We start from the raw sequence: 21661 nt of genomic DNA on the forward strand, positions 1-21661 counted from the left end.
GAGATCACCATGCTGTCCCAAGACTTACAACGAGAAGAAAAACCAGGCACATGTTCGCAACAGCCCTATCTGCCTTCCCCTTTGGGCATCTTCACCATTGTCTCCTCCCCACTGTAATTTTCTAGGTGAGGGACACAGCACTTCATGAAAGCTTCTTGGAGCAGAGAATCTGGCATCTGGAATGACAGACACTCAGTCTTCCCACTGTTATTGCCCTGGAGATTCTGCAAATCCCGCAAACTAATGGGTTGTCAGGCAACAGAACTTGGCAGTCCAAGCCCAGGGCCAGAGCTCTGGAAGGGGAAATGCTGATTTAATTTTGGGCTTGGCTACAACCAACAAAAAAGAAACCAGAAGCACTGGGAACTGTTCAGATCCTTCACACGCCAGTCCCTGGAGAAAGCCTGCAGAAATGCTGCGCTGGGGACGGTGGAAAAGGGGAGCTGGGAGGCAGCAGTTGCCTCTCCTGTGCCAGACCCACCAGGCCATTGAGCCAGGTCCACACAGAGCTCCAGCTCACCCTGTGGAGAGACAAGGACACGGAAGCACACTGGCAGGCCATTCCCGGGGGTTCAGTGTTTCCAAAGGGAAGGTGGTACTCAGAGGACACTGGGCAAGGACCCCAAACTCACCAACTGCCAAAATATGCTCCACATTCCCAGCCCTTCACCTCAAAATACCATGGGAAATTAAAAAAAAAACCACACGCACAAACACATCGAAACAATCAGCATCCTTGATTCTCTGTCCTGAGCAAGGGGCTTTCTGTCAGATGAATCAGGCGGTGATGAGAAACCAAGATAGTGAGAGCGGTAACAGCAGGGGCCTGGGCAGCAAAGACAGCCCTGTGACCTCAACTAATGGCAGAACCCAGGAGGAGAGAGCAGGAGTGCAGATGTAAACAAGCGCTTTGCAAGGTGCTGGACTGCAAAGCCGAAGTGCACCCCGCCTGTCGGGCTAGCTGGCCCTACCTCCCGCCCTCTACTCCACATGCCTTAGTGCAACAACAGCCCAACAGGGACTTTCCAGCTTAAAGCGGGATGAAAGATCTGCAATAATTTCCAAGGCCAAGTCTTCACTAAGTCAGGGCAGGCAGCTCTCAGGTCACAGGGAGGCCAATTACAGCCCCACACATACCACAAGGAAACAGCTCCCAGGATCTGGGCCATATCCTAAATAGGAAAAAGGCTCTGGGCCGCACCTCAGGTTCTGTTTTGGAATAGTCACTGCCTGCATGAGCTCCATACATCATTCTGGAAGAAACGTTTCTCCTAACAGGACAACCTGCTCTCGGCTGATGGGCAAGAGCTGGCAGGGGGCTTTATCTGCTTCCACCTGACTCCTGGAGAGGCATCGGCGGGTGCAGAGGATACTAAGAGGCAGGGTCTTCCCAGGGCCTCAGCAGGCAGCTCCTCTTCCTCCTCCCTGCAGTGGTGGCAAAGCCCCCCTGTACTCGGCACAGCAGCTGCTGAAGACACTTCAGGGCTCCGGGCCACTGAGAAGGGTGTCGCATAGGAAATCAGGATGTCGAGGGCCTCTTCTGCCTCTTTCTGGCCTGTCCTCCCACTCCTTTTTCCTTTCCTTCTTTATGAGCTTGGGAAAGTTTGAATGGAATCCGAGTCTGACAAAGACTGAAGGAAAGGTGCTGTGTACACAGACTGATTCCCACCCTGTTTCCCATGTCTGTAAGTAGGATGGCTGCAGGGGTTCATTCATCCAATCACTGATTCAACAAATGTTTCTTCACCACCTGCTTCCAGCCAGACACCCTGCAGGTGCTCAGGCACACCAGTGACACAGCAGACAAGATCTGTGCCCTGGGGCAGCCCACATTCTGATAGCCTATGGGTGTCACCCATCTGCTAAGAGAGGCTGATGACCTCAGGGAGATAAAAGGGGCCGACCGTGACCACCTTCCGGCGTCACCTTCCCGTAAGAATGGCGCTGATTGAAATGACTCATCCATTTGAGAAGTGTGCTCCTGCCATTTTGGAATTCAGAGATTCTCCTTAAGTAGTCCCTCTCATTCCTACTGTTTTTACCAGGCGGTACTGGGTATTTTCGCTGTGACTCTGAAGAAAGATCAACTAACATCATTTCAGCTTGGTTATTTCTCTTATTTACGTTTTTGTAGGAATAGGGTCTCACTATGTTGCCCAGGCTGGTCTTGAACTCCTGGGCTCAAACGATCCTCCCAGCTCGGCCTCCCAAGTAGCTGAGATTATAGGCGTGAGCCACCACACCCAGCCCAGCTAACGTCATTTCAGCTACCTTCCCCATATGTCCACCCAAAGCCTTCCCTGCCCCGATCTTCTTGAACTAAAGGAAGCACCAAGCCATGAACCCATTCTGAACCGCAACGTCTCAGGAGAGATGTAAGGAAGAGAAATGTGAAGAAACGGCCAGGTTGGCAGCATGAGCCTAAGTTTCCAGATCTGCAGCAAAATCGGTCACAGTGACGTTCGTGCTGCCTGATCCACAGTTCTCAGAAACTCACAAAATCACCCTGGGAAACTGGGGTGCCCTCTTCGCACAGAGTCCAGATCATGGACAGGGCTGTAAGCGGGATCCATGCCTCCATCTGTTTGATCCCGTTCAAGTTGGAAACAGTACAGTCCCTATGTTCTCCCACACGTCCTCACATACTGGGAAACGGGGATGACACCACGTGAAGTGTGGCTGTTCCGAAACATTCGGAACCATGTCCGGCCCAGACATTTTCCAGTTTAGGGCCAGGCCTATGGAATGTATGAAGCTGCAGAGGGACCCCACTGCCTTGATCTGGGCTGGTCAAAATACAGTGAAGAATCAGCTTGGATACTGGTTCACTCCTATCTTGCTTTGAGCTAAAGTTCCCACAGGAGAGTCCATTGGCAACATGGCTACCATCCTGACTTAGAAACCTGAAGTAGTGGGATGGGTCACTACCTGCCTCGGGGACTTCACCACTCCTCTGGTCAAGCTGCACATCAACTGGTATCTGCGGGAGAAGGGCTCTAGCCTATTTTTAGGGGAAGTCACCCCTGGGTAGGAAAGATTCAGAGGGCTTGTTAAAGGGCCCTACAGTGCACAAAAGGTCTTCCTGCGCTTATTCTCAGGCACCTGGTGCCATCAACTTGGGCTTTTCTCCTCTGCTGCCCCATTCACTAGCCTTAGAGGCTGCTTGATGGGGCTCGCATTTTTATACCGTTGACAGCTATGTTCTCATTCCAGGAGGGCAGGCCCCAGAGCCATGTGTGGAAAGGAAGTTTCTAAGCCACTGCTATGTCAGGGTGGTTTCTATCCCCACACGCTGCCCTCCAACAAACTTCTTCTGTGGCTTCCTACTGGCAGGGAGAGTGTGTTCACAAGAGTTTTCCAAGATCACATGATATGAGGTATTTCTTGCTTGTGAAGCGGGCGATGAGGGATAAGCAGCAGTGTTTGTTGAGCGACTACCTGTGCCGGGCACGATGACAGGCAGGCTCTAAACACGGCCTTAAACATCACAAATCCCACAAGTCCCTGTGATTACATTGAGGGCTCTGAGTCAGTGATGTTGAATAACATGTCCAAAGACTCACATGAGCCAGAGCTAAGGCTAACCCTAGTCTCTAAGAGTCCTTCCAATCAATCATGCAGGAAAGAATTTGTTTTTGACACAGGGTCTCACTCTATTGTCCCAGCTAGAGTGCACCGGTGCAATCATGGCTCACTGCAGCCTCAAAATCTTGGGCTCAGGTGGTCCTCCCGTCTCAGCCTCCTGAATAGCTGAGACTACAGGTGTGCGCCATCACGCCTGGCTAATTTTTGAATTTTTTTTAGAAACGGGGTCTTGCTATGTTGCCCAGGCTGGTCTCAAACTCCTGGCCTCAAGTGATCCTCCTGCCCTGGCTTCCCAAAGTGTTGGGATTACAGGCATCAGCCACTGTGCCTGGCCCAGAATGGAATATGTGTGTGTGTGTGTGTGTGTGTGTGTGTGTGTATATATATATATATATATATATATTTTTTTTTTTTTTTTTTTTTTTTTTTTTTTGAGATGGAGTCTCACCCTGTCACCCAGGCTGGAGTGCAGTGGTGCAATCTCGGCTCACTGCAACCTCCATCTACCAGGTACAAGCAATTCTCCTTCCTCAGCCACCCAAGTAGCTGGGATTACAGGCGCGCGCCATCAGGCTGAATAATTTTTGTATTTTTAGTAGAGACGGGTTTCACTATGTTGGCCAGGCTGGTCTCGAACTCCTGACCTCGTGATCCGCCCGCCTTAGCCTCCCAAAGTGCTGGGATTACAGATGTGAGCCACCGCGCTCGGCCCCAGGATGGAATTTTTAACTGCCTGCTACACATGAACTATTCTTCCTTTGGGGTAACTTTACTTGTATGTTGGGGCACTGAGAATAGTGGGAAAGCAGGTGACATGGGCTCATTGGGAAATTCAGTTGCTTTGAAGATACTTATCAGAAGAATTGGGAAATTCTGAGTTAAATACAATATGCTAGAGAGGCCAAAGAGGAAAAAACCCAATAGGGAACAAACCAGTTCTGTACCAGGGAAAACCACCCAAATGGGAGGGGGGCCACCCCTCAGACCCAAACACTGTTTCCCAAGCATGCCGAGGACACCCCTGCAGTGAGGACACCCCTGCAGTGAGGACACCGCTATGGGGGACGAGAGCTCCTCATCACCGCAGTCCTTTGCTCTCACTCTGTGTGACCCTGTGGAACTTTTGCTTTTGAATTAGTTTTTTTTTTTTTTTTTTTTTTTTTTTTGAGATGGAGTCTCGCTCTGTTACCCAGGCTGGAGTGCAGTGGTGCAATCTTGGCTCACGGCAAACCTCTGCCTCCCGGATTCAAGTGATTCTCCTGCCTCAGCCTCCTGAGTAGCTGGGATTACAGGCGCCTGCCATCATGCCCGGCTAATTTTTGTATTTTTAGTAGAGATGAGGTTTTACCATGTTGGTCAGGATGGTCTCGATCTCCTGACCTCAGGTGATCTATCTGCCTCGGCCTCTCAAAGTGCAGGGATTACAGGTATGAGCCACCGTGCCTGGCCGAGTTAGTTTTTTACTGTCAGGTTATTTTTACTGTTATGATTACATCATCTCCCAAGGTGCCTTTTTGGCAAATGGAAATCCTGGTACACATCAATGTATCTGGTCAAGGCAAAGAGGTTTCTTTTAAGCTATAAACCCGACTCTCCAGTAACATACAACTCACCAGTGTGTCATGCGGCTCTCCTGAAAACGTATTTTTCACGTGTTATACCATCTCACAGGTAAACCTTGACTTGATTTGTATCAACTGGCCAGGCCATCCTTCCTGATGGCTGCTTCTTGGCGTTGGGAGGCTGTGGACATGTCTAAAGCACTGGAATTCAGCTGGGTCTCCTCTTAAATTGCACGAGTGCTGCGCTCTAGCTGTCTACCTTCATTACCTGCCCACCTGGATGTAGCTGGGTAAGATCTCAGAAAGGGTAGCGGTTATGCGCTGGGATTTGAAATATTTTAACCCTTTGGTTCGAATACGTGGCTCGTGAACCGGGAGGTTCCATACAGTTACATAACAAGTAATCTGTCAAGTCAATAGTTGCAGGGCTGATCTCTCAAATCCTAAGGGGCAGGTGAAGACAGGAAGGATGGCTTCCCCTCTACTTCTGCCGTCGTTACCCGATCCTGCTTCTGGCTCCACTTCACACCCTTGAAGGGCTTTTATACACGTCTTTATTAGGGCATCTCTCCCCTTCTGTTCAGGTCTGAATGGACTTTAAAACCAGAGGCTCTGCTGGGGAGAGGGATTATTCTCATCATCTTTGTGTTCCTGAAGCCATCAGTACATCAGGGTAGGCAGTCAATAAAGTGTTTTGAATAAATGATCAGGATAAAGAATTCTAATCCTGTGTCTGAGCTTTGCTCCACTATAATGTTGAGCATATTCTGGCCTTGGTTTCCTGATCTTAACACAGAGACTTCATGACCACCATGCCTGTCAGGTAGCTTGGTGCTACGCAGGGCCCCAAGAACAAATGGGAACGGCCGCCTCATGAAAAGGGCAAGTCTACCAAGACAGCAACAGTTCTCACAGCACTCAGGAGAGAAATTCTGACGAAGACGCCAATGGCACAGAGGACATCAAAGTTCTGAAAAGAGACTACCTCGAATGGCTTGATGTCCTGACACAAGCACTTCACTTCACGGTAGAGAGGAGTTTGGTTCTGGGAAGCAGCTTGCTCACCAGAAAGGGGCCCAGTGTTGACACGTGGCGGGTGAAGGGCAGAGGAGGACATGGGTCAGCACGAGCAAGTCCAGGCTGACGTGCTTTCCCCAAGACTCCAGGCTCTATTCCAACCCTCCTGTCCTCCAGAGCAGAGTGCCCCTGACACTCTCAGTCCAGAATGCATCCAAAGCCAGCTCTGATGTGACCCTCCTGTGAGCAGCCACACAGCCTCAGGCAGGCTCCGTCTACATCGCAGGATCCACAGAGACAAACCCACGTTCCAACAAAAGGCTTCTCTTAAATAGGTTCAGATGCCTTTCTTTTAAAGACACAAAATCACATATACATACTCCCTTGGCTAGCTGCAGATGTGTTTTTGGAAAGAAACTAAAGTTGCCTGCCACAGTGCCCATGGCTACCCTGTAAAATGTCAATCACAGTCACACTTCTGTTTTCACCTGTCAGAGGGCCACTGAGGCTGGCCTGGAAGAGAAACATCGATCACAGTCACACTTCTGTTTTCACCTGTCGGAGGGCCACTGAGGCTGGCCTGGAAGAGAATCATTAGTGTCTCGGGATGGAGAGGCTCTAAACAAGCAGACAGACACTAAGAACAAAGGCTGATGGTGCAGGAGCGTACAGCCCAGGCTCGGGGCACCCTTTCTACAGCATCAGCAGCAGCTGAGCAGCTGCGGGTCTATCATCACCCATAAAACACCCATTGGTGCACTGATTCCAAGAGGAAATCAGGTACCCTCCTTTCCTCCAAAGGGGCCACCTGAGGCTCCTGGGTCTGACCAGCAACCCCAGACAGGCCCTGGGACCACGCATAAACCCTTGCTCTGCCTAAGAGAAAGCTACCTGGCTCCTACTCACATTTCCGACTTTCAGGTTAGGAGTTGAAAATTTAGCTTAATGAAGGCCGGGGCTTGGTGGCTCATGCCTGTCATCCCAGCACTTTGGGAGGCTGAGGCGGGAGGATGACCTGAGGTCAGGAGTTCAAGACCAGCCTAGCTGACATGGTGAAACTCAGTTTCTACTAAAAATATAAAAATTAGCCGGGCGTGGTGGTATGTGACTGTAATCCCAGCTACTCAGGAGACTGGGGCAGGAGAATCGCTTGAACCTGGGAGATGGAGGCTGCAGTGAGCCAAGATCGCACTGCTGCACTCCACCCTAGGTGACAGAGCGAGACTCCATCTCAAAAAAAAAAAAAGGAATATTTAGCTTAATGTAAATCCTGTGTAGGACTGTTTGTGCTTTTGTTACTATAGTGAAGAGCCCCTAGGGTGTCATGGAATCAGTAGGTGACTTCACATCCCATTCACGCAGGCTGAGGGAAAAAGCAATGCCAAATTTAGCCAAGCAGCCATGGAGATTTAACCGTGCTTCAGAACAGCTGGCACGCAACGAAGGTCCACTCCCCCAGCCCACTCTGCTGCAGCCTGGAGACAGCCAAGCTCTCACCTCTTCTGCTTCCCCCAGCTTCTGTTGGCTGAAGATATATCTCAACGGGCCACCTTGTCCTAACCCCACAGCAGGCACAGGCCAGAGAGGGAGGCCCGTACACAGCCAGTAGAAATGATTCTAATTCACCCTCACTCTAATTCTTCCAGAATTTCCTGGAATCCTTGCCAATGACAATCACATTTGATATTCTTGTAATGCTTTTAAATAAACAAGTTTCATACATCTTAACTTATGCGCTCTTCACAACAACTTTAGCAGACAGAGGAGCATGTAGCATTTTTCTTCATTTAAAAATTTTACACATGGTGAAACTGAGGCTCACAGAGGTTATGACGGCAAGCATGACAGGTGGCAGAACTGAAACTCAAATTCACATCTTCTGTTTCAAGATCTGTGCTGGTTCCATGGAGACCCAGCTCCACTCTCTGAGGCTGGGGCTACCACCAAAGGGTGTGCACATCCACTGGGGTACAGAAACAACACAGATCTCTGCTTTTATTTTGCAGGTCTGCCTTCTAAAATGATCTGCACCCGTCCATCCTATGGCATGCAGTCTTCGTACGGGGTCCCGACGTGTGAGGAAGCACAGCCACTAGGAAGTGTGTTCACGGTTTTGTGGGGGCTGACAGGTCTGGAGGCCTGGGCTGGGAGCTGGCAACACTGTTCAGGATCACTTTTCTGATTCTCACCGTCCTCTATCCTGATGGCCTCCTCTACCCCACGCCCACTTCTCCCACAATATAACTGAGGCTGACAGCATGTCAATGTCATGTCCTTTCTTCTAACCTTAGTCTAGATCCGTGATTCTCAACTGGGGTGATTTTTCCCCTGGGTCACTTGGCAATGTCTGGAGACATTTTCTGTTGACACAGCTTGGGGAGGGGGTGCTACTGATGTCTGATGGGGAGAGGCCAGGGACACACCCGACACACCACAAGGCACAGGAAGCCCTCACAGCAAAGCAGGATCCAGCCCAAAACGTCCACAGTGCTGGGCTGGAGAAGCCCTGGCTTAGAAGTTATATCAAGTTATTTCTAATCTCTTACCAAACAGGCCGACCAACCAACTCTCCACAAGGTCTGACGTGGTAAGCTCACGACCCTTCACCGTGGCTGCCAAGGTGCAATGCCTGACCAGCAGGAGTGCAGTACATGGAGTACCAACCGAGAACTGCCTGGTGAACAGGTAGCTCTGGGCTTGCCGTCCACAGACAGGAAATCCATGAGAGAGGTGCATGCTGTGACAAACTTGGTCACTGCCACTCGCTGAGCACCTGCACCCCAAGTAGCTGCATGAGCCGCCTGAACTTTCCCTTGTCTCATGACGCGACTCTACTGATGGAAGGTGATTCTGCTCCTCCTGGCAATGCCCCTGGAGGGCACCTGCACATCCCCTACCCCTCCGTCCATGTTCGTCATGTGCATGAGGCCGCAGGAATTAAAGGAGACCACCAGAGATGAATCTGATGGGCTTCTCGCCTTTCACTCACTTTCTCCTGGCTGGATGCTAGACGCCTCTGACAGACAGAACGTTCCACTTGGACATTACAGCAGGACGTCTCACTAAACCCAGGAAGAAAACTTGACGGGAGAACATGGCATGGAAAAACACACCTACCTTTGTGCTGTGTTCTCAACTCTTCTTTTTCCCCATTTTCCAGAAACCTCCAACCTGAGAGCTCTGAGGGCCCCTGCCACAGTGTGCCTTGCCGAGGTCAGGCCAGGCCGTGCCACACATGCCCAGGAGGCTTCCTGAAAACCTCTCTATGCTGAACCACGTTGCAGCTGGCAGGCACAACCAGGACTTCCCATGCACACTTAGCCCAAAGACTTACGAGTCAATCACTTTACGTGTGAGTTCAGTACAGAGTGGCCCAAGCCTGAGTAGATCAGAATGTCCATATTCAGCACAAAAAGAGGTACAAAATCATCCCTTCCTTCCCCTATCCCTAACCCCACACAGGTCCAGGGCAGGCAATGTCTTAAGAGGACTGTGAATGGCAGCTGTGAAGCTGTAACACAATGGAAGTGTCAGCTCCACCTTCACTCAGGCCTTTGAAACGTATCAGAAAATGAGGTGGTAGAGGAAAAGCCAACAGATTTATAAGCTAGAAGCAGTTACACCAGAACTCGAAGAAAAAACATCCCCCAAGCATGTTCCCCAATCCTCCACATCACTGGCAGGACAGACGGATGGAGGAAGGGCTTACTTTTCATAACAAAACCTCAGGCTGGATTCGAGAGGACCAAAACGAAGGATGATATAGAGAAAATGAAGAGAAAGTCCATTTCATATTATTTACAGTCAATTCGGATGGTTGTCATTCTCTTCCTCCATTTCTTTAATGACTTCCCCCATTGCACCTCAGTGATGAAATCCTTTGCCTCTATTTAATGTGCTGTCTTTCCAGAGGCACATTCCCAACTCTGGGATGGTTGTCAAATTGGGAGACCTGTATTTTCCAGGAATAATGAAATGGAAACTCACTGGCTTCTCCAGGGCATCTACACATAGGGTTCTTGCCTCTCGCCCACGCTGCCGAGCCCAGGCTGCAGAGAATGATGAAGGGCAGCTCCTGTGTCCTCTGCACAGCCTCTGCCCAACTCTGAGTTTATTGGTTACATGGCCTTGGCCAAGCCTGCCTAACTCCTATGTGCCTGTTTCCCCATGTGCAACATGGGGCCTGCCTCCCTTATGGCTGCTGTGAGGATCCAAGGTCAGCTACACAAAGCATCTGCTCAGGGCCTGTGCACAGTGCGTGCTACATGTTAGCGACCGCTGCTGCCGCTACTGTGTGTCCCCCAGCATTGTCTTCTGTGAGTGAGTATGGCAAGGGCCCCCAGGGCTAACTGATCAGCATCAGTCACATGTGGGGAAAACAGCAGGAGTGACGGCACTGCAAGCTTTACTGTCGATTTTTATTTGGGGAAAGTATTTCGGCAGAGAAGAGGGCTTTCTTGGTTGCAAACACAGACAAGCCCTAAGCACGGTCTTTTGGGCAGCATGAAGGATCGCTGCTGGCTCTCGGCAACACAGCAAGCCAGTGCGGACTCTTACCTCCCTGGCCCTTCATTCTCCTCTCTAAGCACCCAGTGCTTCCTGTTTCTCTGAGATCGCAGAGCCCTCTTCCCTGCACCCTCCACCCCAGCGTTCCCGTGCCTCTACCAACGCCAATGCCCCAAGAAGGCTGAACTGGCCAAAAGGAAGGCAGCAGCTGGTTCAGAGTAATTCACGTTAGATCAAACTCTAGAAGAAAATGTTTACTTTTAAAAGAACCTACTGACCTAGTCTCTCGGCAGTAAAATGGTAGGAAAGAAATTTTATAGCTGGTCTCACTGTAACCTGGTCTTTTTAGAGTCTTAGTTCTGGGGAACAGGGCAACAATAAATAAATTGCTGCCGTAATCCTGTTAATCGATACCAGCTCTTCCTTGGTCACCAGGTTGTACTTTGTCCATGAAAACTACTCTGGCAGGAGTCCCCACCCCCTGCGCTGTGGCCCAGGTTGGGTCATAGACCCACCACCTGTCAGGAACCAGGCCGCATAGCAGGAGGGGAGTGGCTGGCTAGTGTGTGTCACAGCCTGAGCTCCGCCTCCTGTCAGATCAGCGGCGGCGGCACGAGATTCTCCCAGGAGCGGGAACCTATTGTGAAGTGAGCATGTGAGGGACCCACGCCGCATGTTCCTTATGAGAATCCAACTAAGGCCTGATGATCTGAGGTGGAAGAGTTTCATCCCAAAACCACTGCCCACCCCAGTCTGTGAAAAAACTGTCTTCCACGAAACCAGACCCTGGTGCCAGCAAGGTTGGGGAACACGGCCTGCGGCGTGGCTCTTCTCCCGCAGGTGCAGGAGAGTCGGCTCCTCATGCTTCTCAGTTTTCAGATTTGAGCTCTGGGCAGCGAGCAAGTGCCCGGGCTACGCCCCTCTCTGGAGCTCTCTTACACAGTGCTCCCAGCTTCATTAGCCCAGAAGAACATGAGAACACCATGAAAACATACTCATTTAGGCCTCTGCCAGGAAAATGGCTCTGGTTTTGCCAGGTTTTTGTTGAGGAAAACCCAGACCCACGAAAGCCCTGAGTTCTGGTGCCCTTGGGACCTTGCCTGGTGTTGGTCTTCAGGAATTAATTCTACCTTAAGGAGCGCCTGTCACCAGAACAACTCAGGGCCCGTGCCCTTCCACTGGTTCTCCTTTCCTGGGGAATTGGCACTGGCTGAGGCGGGGTAACACTGAGATGCAGGTGCAGGGACAATCCAACCTTGCAGAAGGCTCTGGAATCCCAGCGAGGCAGGAGGCACTGGGCTGAAATGCTTTGGGTTCTTCTGGGAACAGGGACTACTCAATGTAAAACAATTACTGAAGACCAACAGTTCCAAGCATGGACCTAAAAGAAATCAGGCTGCACTGACTATGAAATAAGAGTGATCAAATGGCAATAACTCTGATGTTTCACAGAACACAGAATAAGGAAATCAGTCACTTAACAGTCACACCTGGGCAGTCTCATGTGATTAATGTAGAAGCACAAAGAGCTGGGTAAGTACAGAAAGAAATAGAGATAAAGAAAACACAAGAGGCCAAGAGAAGTTCTGTAAGGATTTTTCTAGTAGCTGTCCCAGCATGGCCCCAAGAGTCTGCAGCAAGGCGGAGCTGGGGCCCTAGATTCCCTGTCTGTGGAAGGGTGTTCCAAAACTTCCTTTCATGCCAGCAAGGGCCTTCTGAGGGGCGTGTGCCTTCTCCCCGTTTTAGGCACATTCTGCCTATGCACAGCATACTTCTTATTGCTGGGAGGAAAAGCACATTATTGACAAGGTTGGGCTTAGCTAGCCTGAGTTAGGGTGAAGATGCTGGCAGTGATTCAACCTCTTGCCCACTGTCCTTCTTGGAGACCCATTAAAGGGCCCCCAAAATATTCAGAAAGTGTTCATAAACTGCTTTTGCAAAGCGATGTGGAAGTTGGCCCACAGGAAGTAAAATGGAGCTGGTGTTCACGTGGCTGGTAGAACCCGGAAGTAATTGATGGAGAGTCCCATCCGCCTGGAGGCCCGCATCCCCTCCCGGGCAATGAAACGTGTTTCTGCGTACAAGCCTACCACCCCCTCCCGCCAAGGTAAGCGGTGAGGAGACAAGGAGCAATTATAAAGAAAGAGGTGTTGGCAGCCGACAGGGTGCTGAGAATTCCGGGCGGTGGTGAGAGGAGCCCACAGTGCCATGACCTGACCTGGGCAGGAGTGCCAATGGGCCTCACCACCCCTTGTTTCATTATGACTAATCTACTTGCTGGCACTTGTGAGGCGCTTGGCTGGGTGAGCTGCAAGGTAAGGGCTGGTTTTTGAGTCTCAAGGAGGTTTCAGGGCTTCGTGAAAGGGGCTGGAATTCGGAGAGACTCCTCCTGAAATCTCTGCCTGGCTGCTGCTGTTCAGAGCTCCACATGGGTGTTTTTATCTCGGGGAGCACTTGTGGGACCGGGTCCTATACGGCATCATCCTGCCCTATTTTTTAGCATGAAAATAAGAGTGGCCCATTTTCACAGCCGCTCTCCTTCCATGTCTGTGCCACGGCCTCCCTCTTAGGCAGTGTGTTAATTAGGGAAACAGACAGGGAATTTATGAGAAAAAAGAACAGATTTCAAGAAGTTTCAGAAGGAAACTGAGATCCAAAGGGGATTTTCTGGGGTGTTCCCAATGGGCAGCACAGAATCACGTTGGGTGTCCCCACCTTTCTGCTGGAAGCCTCAGGCATCGCTCTGAACAGCAGTGGTCCCCTCCCCTTTATTGCTGGGGGATGGGCAGGCAACAGCAGCCAGGGGCTGAGATTTGAAAATTATGCACACGTATGTATCCATCCTTATTACTGACGCTTAGTTAATTTGTCACTTATTGCGCCCCCCCCACATCCCAATTCCTTCTCTCCCTTCTGCAGGCACTAGGATACTGACTGACTTATTTCAGAGAAAGGGGAGCAAGAGGCTACAGACCTGGGGGGCTGAGGGGAGGAAGGACATGAGCAGGCCAGGAGACACCGCCCAGACTCTCGGAACCATCAAGGCTCTGAGGAAAATGACGGTGTCACAGCAGAGCTGTGAGCTACTGGGGGGTAAGGCCCTCCCTAACCTGGACTGTGGTTGTCGAGAATGCCAAGCAGACCCCAGGGCCCTGCTGCTCTGATCTATGGGGAAGCCAAGACCTCTTCACGTTCCAAGAGAGCTGCTTCAGGGGGATGGAGGCCAGAGAGGGCTCTTTCATGTGAGAACACCCAAGTGCCTAGGGCCCGGCAGGTGCAGACTCGGGGCTGAGTGCTTTGCCCACCACAGCACAGTGCCCTCTCTTGGGCCAATTCAGCATGAGGCTAGGCCTGTGCCCACTGCAGCTGGCAAAATGTGGGAACAGTGCCATGGCTGCTAATGCCAGCAGCGGTGTGTGTGAGAAGGGAATAGTCTGTTTTTAATACAGGCTAGTCCCTTCAGGCTGGAGAAGGGCCAAAAAGAATCAGATATCCCAGCTTAGCGTCCAGGTCACACCAAAGACAGCATGAGAGAGAAATCAGCTCAGGAAGAAAGAGCAAGAACTTTCAACCTTACCAGGAGCAAGGCTGTTGTGCCTGCGGGCACGCCTGGCAGAGCCTCCAGGCGGAAGACAGACACGCCCCTGGCCCCAGCTCCCTGCCACAGTTGGAGGCAGGAAGAAGGTGCCTGGCTCTATGTCCCTATGGTTGACCAGGCTCTGTGTGGCATTTCTACCCCTCCATCCGCCCAGCCTGCGGGCCCTCCTGCTGGTGGACGGCACCTGAGGCCCATGGGCACAGGTGGCATCCTTCTTGCTTTTCTCCACTTGCAGCTGCTGCAAAGCAAAACTTTGCACCACTCCAGCCCCTACACAGGAGTCCTCTGTTAACGGGAAGCTATGTCAGGTATAAAAACCTATTTCCCCCACTTTGCACCTCTGCTGTCTTGCTGACCCCCCGGAGTGGGAGTCCTGAGCCACAGTGGCCTCAAGCTCACTCCCAAGACCTGCCTGAGCTTCCCCCTTTCCCACCCTCTGGTCAAGAGAAAGGGAAGGAAAAGAAAAACTCAGAAACCCGAAGATTGTTTGGAATTTATTCTCTTAAATAAGAATGTAACATTTGTTAAAAAAAAAATTAAAAGCACGACACCTTGGTTTCACAGTAAACAGCAAAAACAAAGTTACACAATTAAATAAAAACTCACAAAGAAACACACCAAGAACTCACAAGAGCACAAGTTAAAAACAAAGGCAAAAATAAAAGTTGAGAGAAGGCGGGCAGTAGACAGGCAGCAGTGGCGTGTTCCTTGGCACAGCTAATCCTCTCCTGTTGGGCTCTCGTACCGCCGCCGGGAAGCCGGCTGGCTGTCCGCCCCTCCCGCAGGCACCCCAAGCTGAATGGCTCAGGAGAAAAGTGAACCCCTTGGTGCCCTGCTCGGACCTTAAAGGCTATGGTGGAACTCCTTTTGGGACAGCCTAAGAATGTTCCAGTGTCTTGCAGAAAAGAGCTGAAGATGCACTAACCACCAAAAGACAGGAGTGGGCTCAAACGGCTAACTCAGTGGAGCCAGACAGGAGACATGTGAGGCGGGTGCCCGGCTCTCCGTGGTGCCCTGGCAGCAGCAGCCCCCTGCGTTCCTAGTCTGCTCTTGGGGCCCTTTCTTGGGGGTGTGCTGCTCATTTTCTGAGACACCCACCCACTCATCTCCTTACAGGCGTGCTGCTCTTACACTGCTGTGCATCCTCAAAGCCCTGACCTGGAGTACGGCTCCCCAGTGTGAGGCTCCCGTGGTTCTCAGAACCAGGAACAAGCAGCTTTAGAAACAGCTTCACAATTATTATAATTACTATAATTTAGGGTCCAATATATAAATAAATATCTACCCATATATGTGCAATTAGATCTATATACATACAAACGTGTACCTATATATAAACATTCACACATCACCATCAGCTATGGCTCTTGGGGTAAGGTGGGAGGTAAGCTGGATTGCAGAATTCTCTTGCTCCACTAAAAGGCTTTCCATAAATGCCTAGAAGGGAAGGGGACGTGGGAAGCAATAAGACTTCCTAACTTGCCTCTGTCAGGTGGGAACCCTTGGGTTGAATGAAATTCTACTGCCTGGCTACCCTTCTAGCTGGTGTGGGAAAGGCCTGCATTTCCTAAAGGCCCATTCAGGATCCGAACTATGGAACCTCACGGTTATCGGGCAAGGAATGTCTGGGGACAGGGGTCAGGCAACTGCCACTTGTGACCTTCATTTTTTAACTTCAGATCATCTTTTCCATAAGATGACAGGAAACTAACGTGCTTCTCTCCGTCCATCTCTGGCCGGTAATGAACCCGGTGATGAGCACTCGGGCTCTTCTGTTCCTTTCCGGCTATGCCTTCGGCTTCCCTGCTTCATTTTTGGTCATCAACCATATCAGATAAAAAGAGGATTCCTCTGGACAAAAACGAATTCAAGAAACCTGTAACTAAACTTCTCATGTCCAAGGGGAAAATAATCCCTTTTGGGGATTTCCTTTCTCTGCCTATTGTTCAAGCTTTTTCTAAAGTCATGGTGGACAGTACAAGGCCAGGGTAAGAAAATCTGTGCCAGGACCACTAACACGCAGTAGTAAGTATAAGCTTGGAAACACAGCATTTATAGATTTAAGAACAAAAAAGAGGATTTCTATATTAAAAGCACATTACAAACAGAAATACTGTAAACAATGCCCCCAAACACTAAATTAGGCAGCAGGTACAGATTTGGTTACCAGAGAAAGACAATACTTTAAAGCCGACCTAGAGTGGTTCTTTGAACTGCGGGTTGTAATTGGGTATGGGTGTGTTTTTTGTTTTTGTTTTGGCAACAGCAAGAATTTTGGCATAAAAAGAAAAAGAACATAAAGGAGAAGAGAGAAACGCCACAATATAAAGAGGAGGCACAGAGTAAAAGCGCAGCTGGGTCAAACACTGCCCAGTCATAGCTTTACCAGCCCTGCCTCCTGGGGACGTGGGTCTAGGGAGGATGGCTGAGTTACACACAAGAGAATCAAGTGCCGTCATCATCGCCTCTACTGGTCGAGTGCACAGTGGAGGCAGTTACCATGGGCCTGAGCTAATGACTGTTCTCTACAACATATATTCTGGGACCCTGAAACACCTGAGCTTTCCCTTTTCTTCTTTTTTTTTTTTTAGATGGAGTCTTGCTCTGTCATCAGGCTGGAGTGCAGTGGTGTGATCTCGACTTACTGCAACCTCTGCCCCCTGGGTTCACGCCATTCTCCTGCCTCAGCCTCCCAAGTAGCTGGGACTACAGGCACCCACCACCACACCACACCCGGCTAATTTTTTTATATTTTTAGTAGAGACGGGGTTTCACTGTGTTAGCCAGGATGGTCTTGATCTCCTGACCTCGTGATCCGCCCGCCTCGGCCTCCCAAAGTGCTGGGATTACAGGCATGAGCCACCGTGCCTGGCCACACCTGAACTTTTCTGAAACTTTTCAAAAGGAAGTCTAGTTAAGTCCTCAAAGCTTCAGTTTCATATTTAAAGAAGGAAATCTCTATCAAAGGAGAAAAAGGTATCTATTTCATGCCAGCCATAAAATACTGCCCATAATCCTGTTCCTTTTCTACCGAGGCTAGCAGCAGAGTGAGCTCACCGGGCGGCAAGGTGCCCTGGATTCTGAGCTGCCGGACTAAGATGTTCCGGACTCTGAGCTGCCGAAGGGTAAGCCCCTCAGCCCTGAGCTCAATGGCCTTTGCCACCCAAGCTGGGGGACAGTGCCTGTCATTAACTGTAAGGGTCCACACTGTGATTCCTTTGGGACACCACATTTTGAACTCCCGTGCTATACCAAGTCACCTTCTGGCTCAGAATCAAGAACCACGTGGACAGAGACGTCCTCAGGGCTCTGACTCTTTCTTGGTGGTTTTGCTCTTTAATCACACTGCCAACTCTCATCCTCTCTCCCCACTATGTAGAACATTCTTCCTCTTACTCTCTATGGAACCCGTAATTCTTTAGAACTCCTAAAAACCTGAAACCCATTATACTTTCAATTAGATGGCAAGAATGGCAACCTCGACCAGATGGGAAAGTCAGCAAACCTGGCGTCATTCAGGAATAACCTAAACTTCACTGTGTTTAATTCTTTTTAAAAAATGTTCTGTACTCCAAACCGAAATGGAAAGTTTAGTTTCTTTTGAGTTGTTCTACTGAGTAGTCAGGTTCCTCAGAAAATCCATCTCTGATGAAATAGGGCCCAGACTAATAAGGTGGTGCTCTCTCCAACTGAATGTACATTCTAGAGCATAAAGCCAAAGTCTCTGTCTAGACCCCTTTGGTTATTTTTCTCTACCAGTGATTCTGCCCATGCTCTGAGAGTGTCAGCTGCAAAGGCCTGTGGGTACTTCACGAGAAAGATGGATTATAAAGATCTTCAAGATTGTAGAAGGTTTAAAAGTCATTAATGGTTGAAACATGGCTATAAAATGTTGGTCCCACCTGCAGGGTACTTAAAAAACTTGCTCAGATGATAATAAGGGCACGTGCAGTAGCAGAAGCTGCGTTCACCTGGCTTGGCTGGGTTCTCACGGCTCCCAGGGCACACCACCTAGCCTCTGGGCGCATCTTCCCTCTCCCAGAATGAGCACCACAAGGCCTACATGAACCAGCTGTTAGGGAAGGGAAAGGATGCAACTCTGGGAACCTCTCGTTGAAGGCCAAATGGGTAATTCTCTTGTCCCACCACGGAAATTCTATGACCAACTCCTCCTCCACAGTTCCTGGCACTGGCTGACCATCTTTAATTTTTATGAGTTTTGTATATAGCTGCTTGAGATACATGTGTTTTGAACAAGAGGAAAGTGTGACAGACAGAAACACAGCCCTGCTGGCCCCCTCTTGCCACAGTGACCGTGGGCCGTCAACCACCTGGAGCTGCATGTGGGACATTCAGAACACCCAGCAGTTTGTGGAGCTCTGGACGCATCTCACAGGCAAGTTTTACAAGTTGCTGAGAGAGGCCATTTTAAGGAAAAAGCTACATAATTCTTCCCAACAGGCCTGGTACCCACAAACCCTGCGAGTCCTGTCATGCTATGACAAGAATAAATGTGTTTGTAGAGGTAGAGATGGTACTGTTCACCTCCCAACACAAGGAAGTGGTCATGAAAGTGGGACAGGTGAGGGCTTGGACCTCATGACAAGCCGAGTGGCCAAGGGGTCCGGACAGGGCATGTCCCATCACGGTGCAGGGCAGACAGGAGAGCAGCCACAGCTCATCCACACACAGTGACAGGGAACAGGACACAGAATCTTAAGTGAAGGTGAACCCAAAACAAGACCACGGGGCTTAATCAACACAGCTCCAGGCCGTCAGAGGAGCTTGGAAGCAAACTGCATGAAGGCCGAGTGGCCTTGGCCTCACCAGGGCGGGTGATGCGAGCAGTGTCTGAGCGCCTGCGAGCTCCTGTCTACCTACACAGGACCTGGGCCGCCCTCAGGTGTGATGGTGCGGGACGGGGCTGAGGGACAGCACTTCACGGCTCTGCCGCCCACCGGACGGCCCCATCACTGGGCCACAGCCTGCCAGTGGAACTCCCCTCTGATTTGCACCAGCACCTCCGACAGGCCATAGAGAAAGGGGACTCCGAACGCAAGCAGCTGGCACATGAAAAAGGAGTCCAGAGGGTTTTGGGCCACTTGATGCCCGAATGAAGAAATGTTGCTTTGGAGGTGCTGGCTCATGCCCTTGGCCTTGTCACAGAGGCCGAGGGAGTGACGCGCCACCCAGCCAAACAAGGAAGTGAGGCTACCTGGGGTTCTCTCAGTGGAGCTGGCCACGGCGTTGGCCCGTCCGTTTGCATCTGTGGTGGCGCCATCCTGCAGGGGTCCTTTGGCCTCCTAGGAAAGTTCATGAGAAAAAGAAGAGTGACTCTGACTGATGCACTCAAATCCTCAAATCCCTAGAGGCACTGACAATCTGACACGCTGGTTTTAAATTTTATTTATTTATTTATTTATTTAAGAGACAGGGCCTTGCTGGCGCCCAGGCTGGAGTGCAGCGGCATCATCATAGCTCACTGCAGCCCCGACCTCCTGGGCTCAAGCAATCCTCCCACCTCAGCCTCCTGAGTCACCCGGAGTCAAAGTCTAGATCCACCTAGGTGCACCTCTTCCTGCCAGTCCCTCTGCAGGCAACAGAAGCCCTCAAGGGGGACTGACAGGCAGGCGTGCTGACAAGGTGGCAGCCATGCTGAAGAGACTGCTGGGTTCACCGCGACAAAGACAGGTGGAGAAGCCACCCTCATTAAAAAGAGGATAAGGAAGGAAAAAATTCACAGACAAATAACTCACAGAACTAGTGAAAGGCCCTGTAGGCAGGGCGCCCTTTGGGTGTGGGGAGTGAGGGTGGGGCCACCGAGGGATCCTCCCAACAGTCTCCTCTCCCATCCTGCCCTTCTGGAGGAGGCTCTAATCATGTGGAACATGAGGCGGCATCACCCCAGTGGCAGGGTGTCCTCTCAGAAAGATGTGTGTTGACGAAGGCAGATGTCTACGCAGCTGAGATGGAGAGCTGCATCATCTCCTGGGTCCGACTCGGGCGGCAGGTGGAGCCGTTACCTTAGCAAGGCCACCTCAGATCATCCATGAAAAGATGGTTCCCTCTCCACCCGGGACTGCCACCGCATTTTGGGCCCTCTCCGTTCCCAGGAGAGGCAAGGACACAGGGGCATTTGCAGGTTGGCCGCCCCCGGCCCATAGCCACACTGCTGCAACACCCACTGCTTCTCCCCCACTTACAGGATAGTCACCATTACCTTTCCAGACAGGGGAGCCACTGCCGGTCTCTTCCTTTGTGCGTAGCCAGAGAGTCGATAGCAGTAGTGTGGCTTACAGTAGAATTTACCTGCAGACAGCAAGAGGCAGGGACAGAGGCGATGAGCCAGGCACGGATCCTGAACGTGCCTCCCTGGTCTCAGCCACTCCTTTCCATCTCCTCCAGCCTCACGAGGCCATCAAGCCACCCAGCCTTCCCTGGGCCCAGCTTTCTTGTCCAGAGAAGCCAGTTCCTCCGGGTAAACTTTGATTCTAGCTCTCCTCTCCCTTGGCCTGAAGGGGGTCTTTTCCTTTGGTAATGTGAAGGCCACTGAGCCATCACCCAATCAGTGCCCAGAGCAAAGATGTGAGGCCTGTGTGGCAGGGCCAGCAAACAAAGTGGCAGTGTGTGAGGAACAAAGATGTGGTCACATGAAACGCTGGGAGTAGCATTGCTGGGGAAACCAAGAATGAATACAAGTGCGGGGTGGAGGCGTGGAGGCTGCAGGGGTGGGGCATCGCCTGGCATTGGCTCTGACAGGCCCATCTCTGCTGCTCCCCCTCCCGCACCCTATCTCTCACCCCCTCCCAGTCCCCTCAGAGGGTCAGGATCAGCAGGAAAGGACATTAGAAAACAAAAAATACTGCAATGGACTATGAGTAGGATGGAATGGAACAGCATAGAACAGCATAGAACAGAACAGAACAGAACAGAACAGAACAGAACAGAACAGAACAGAACAGAACAGAATAGAATCCAGAGTGTACTGTGGCATGATGAGAATAAAACGTTATTTCTTGGAACTTGCAGCTGTGTCTGGGTCTCAATGTAACGTGCATCCCCGTGGGGGGTGTCGTCAGAAAAATCTGAACACCACTGAACTTGGCTTTTCCGATGACTCTGGTAATGGAATTAACCCACGCAGTCATTTTTTTCTGACTCTTTTTTACTCTCACTTAAAGAGCGACTGACGACTTTTGAATCTCAAGTGATAAACCCTACTATAGAAACTGTTGAAACAGAAGTAATCCCATTTCATTTTCCTCATTTGTAGAGAGTGCTTCTTAGACAAATGAACTTTCCTGATCTCAAAGCTACAATAAGAGGACCTAAAAGTCAAAGAAAATAAAGGTAAGATGGCATTCTTCCCTTTCCCTTTCCCTGATGATCTGAT

At 50.6% G+C, this 21661-nt stretch overlaps 1 protein-coding gene across 12 annotated transcripts in view; it reads right to left on the reverse strand.

Annotated features, from left to right (window-relative positions):
* The window catches only part of MICAL3 (microtubule associated monooxygenase, calponin and LIM domain containing 3), a 237192-nt gene that overhangs the window by 58191 nt on the left and 157340 nt on the right, over positions 1–21661 (reverse strand). For all 12 annotated transcript variants that reach the window (XM_034949077.3, XM_057301001.2, XM_063603456.1 and 9 more), the window contains 2 exons: positions 20489–20577; positions 19484–19571 (listed from right to left, as the gene is read on the reverse strand). In XM_034949077.3, coding sequence (XP_034804968.1) covers positions 19484–19571; positions 20489–20577 — 177 coding nt within the window. The remainder of the gene's footprint in view (positions 1–19483; positions 19572–20488; positions 20578–21661) is intronic.

The sequence above is a fragment of the Pan paniscus genome, chromosome 23, assembly GCF_029289425.2.
Source record: "Pan paniscus chromosome 23, NHGRI_mPanPan1-v2.0_pri, whole genome shotgun sequence".
In the NCBI taxonomy this organism is placed as follows: Eukaryota; Metazoa; Chordata; class Mammalia; order Primates; family Hominidae; genus Pan; species Pan paniscus.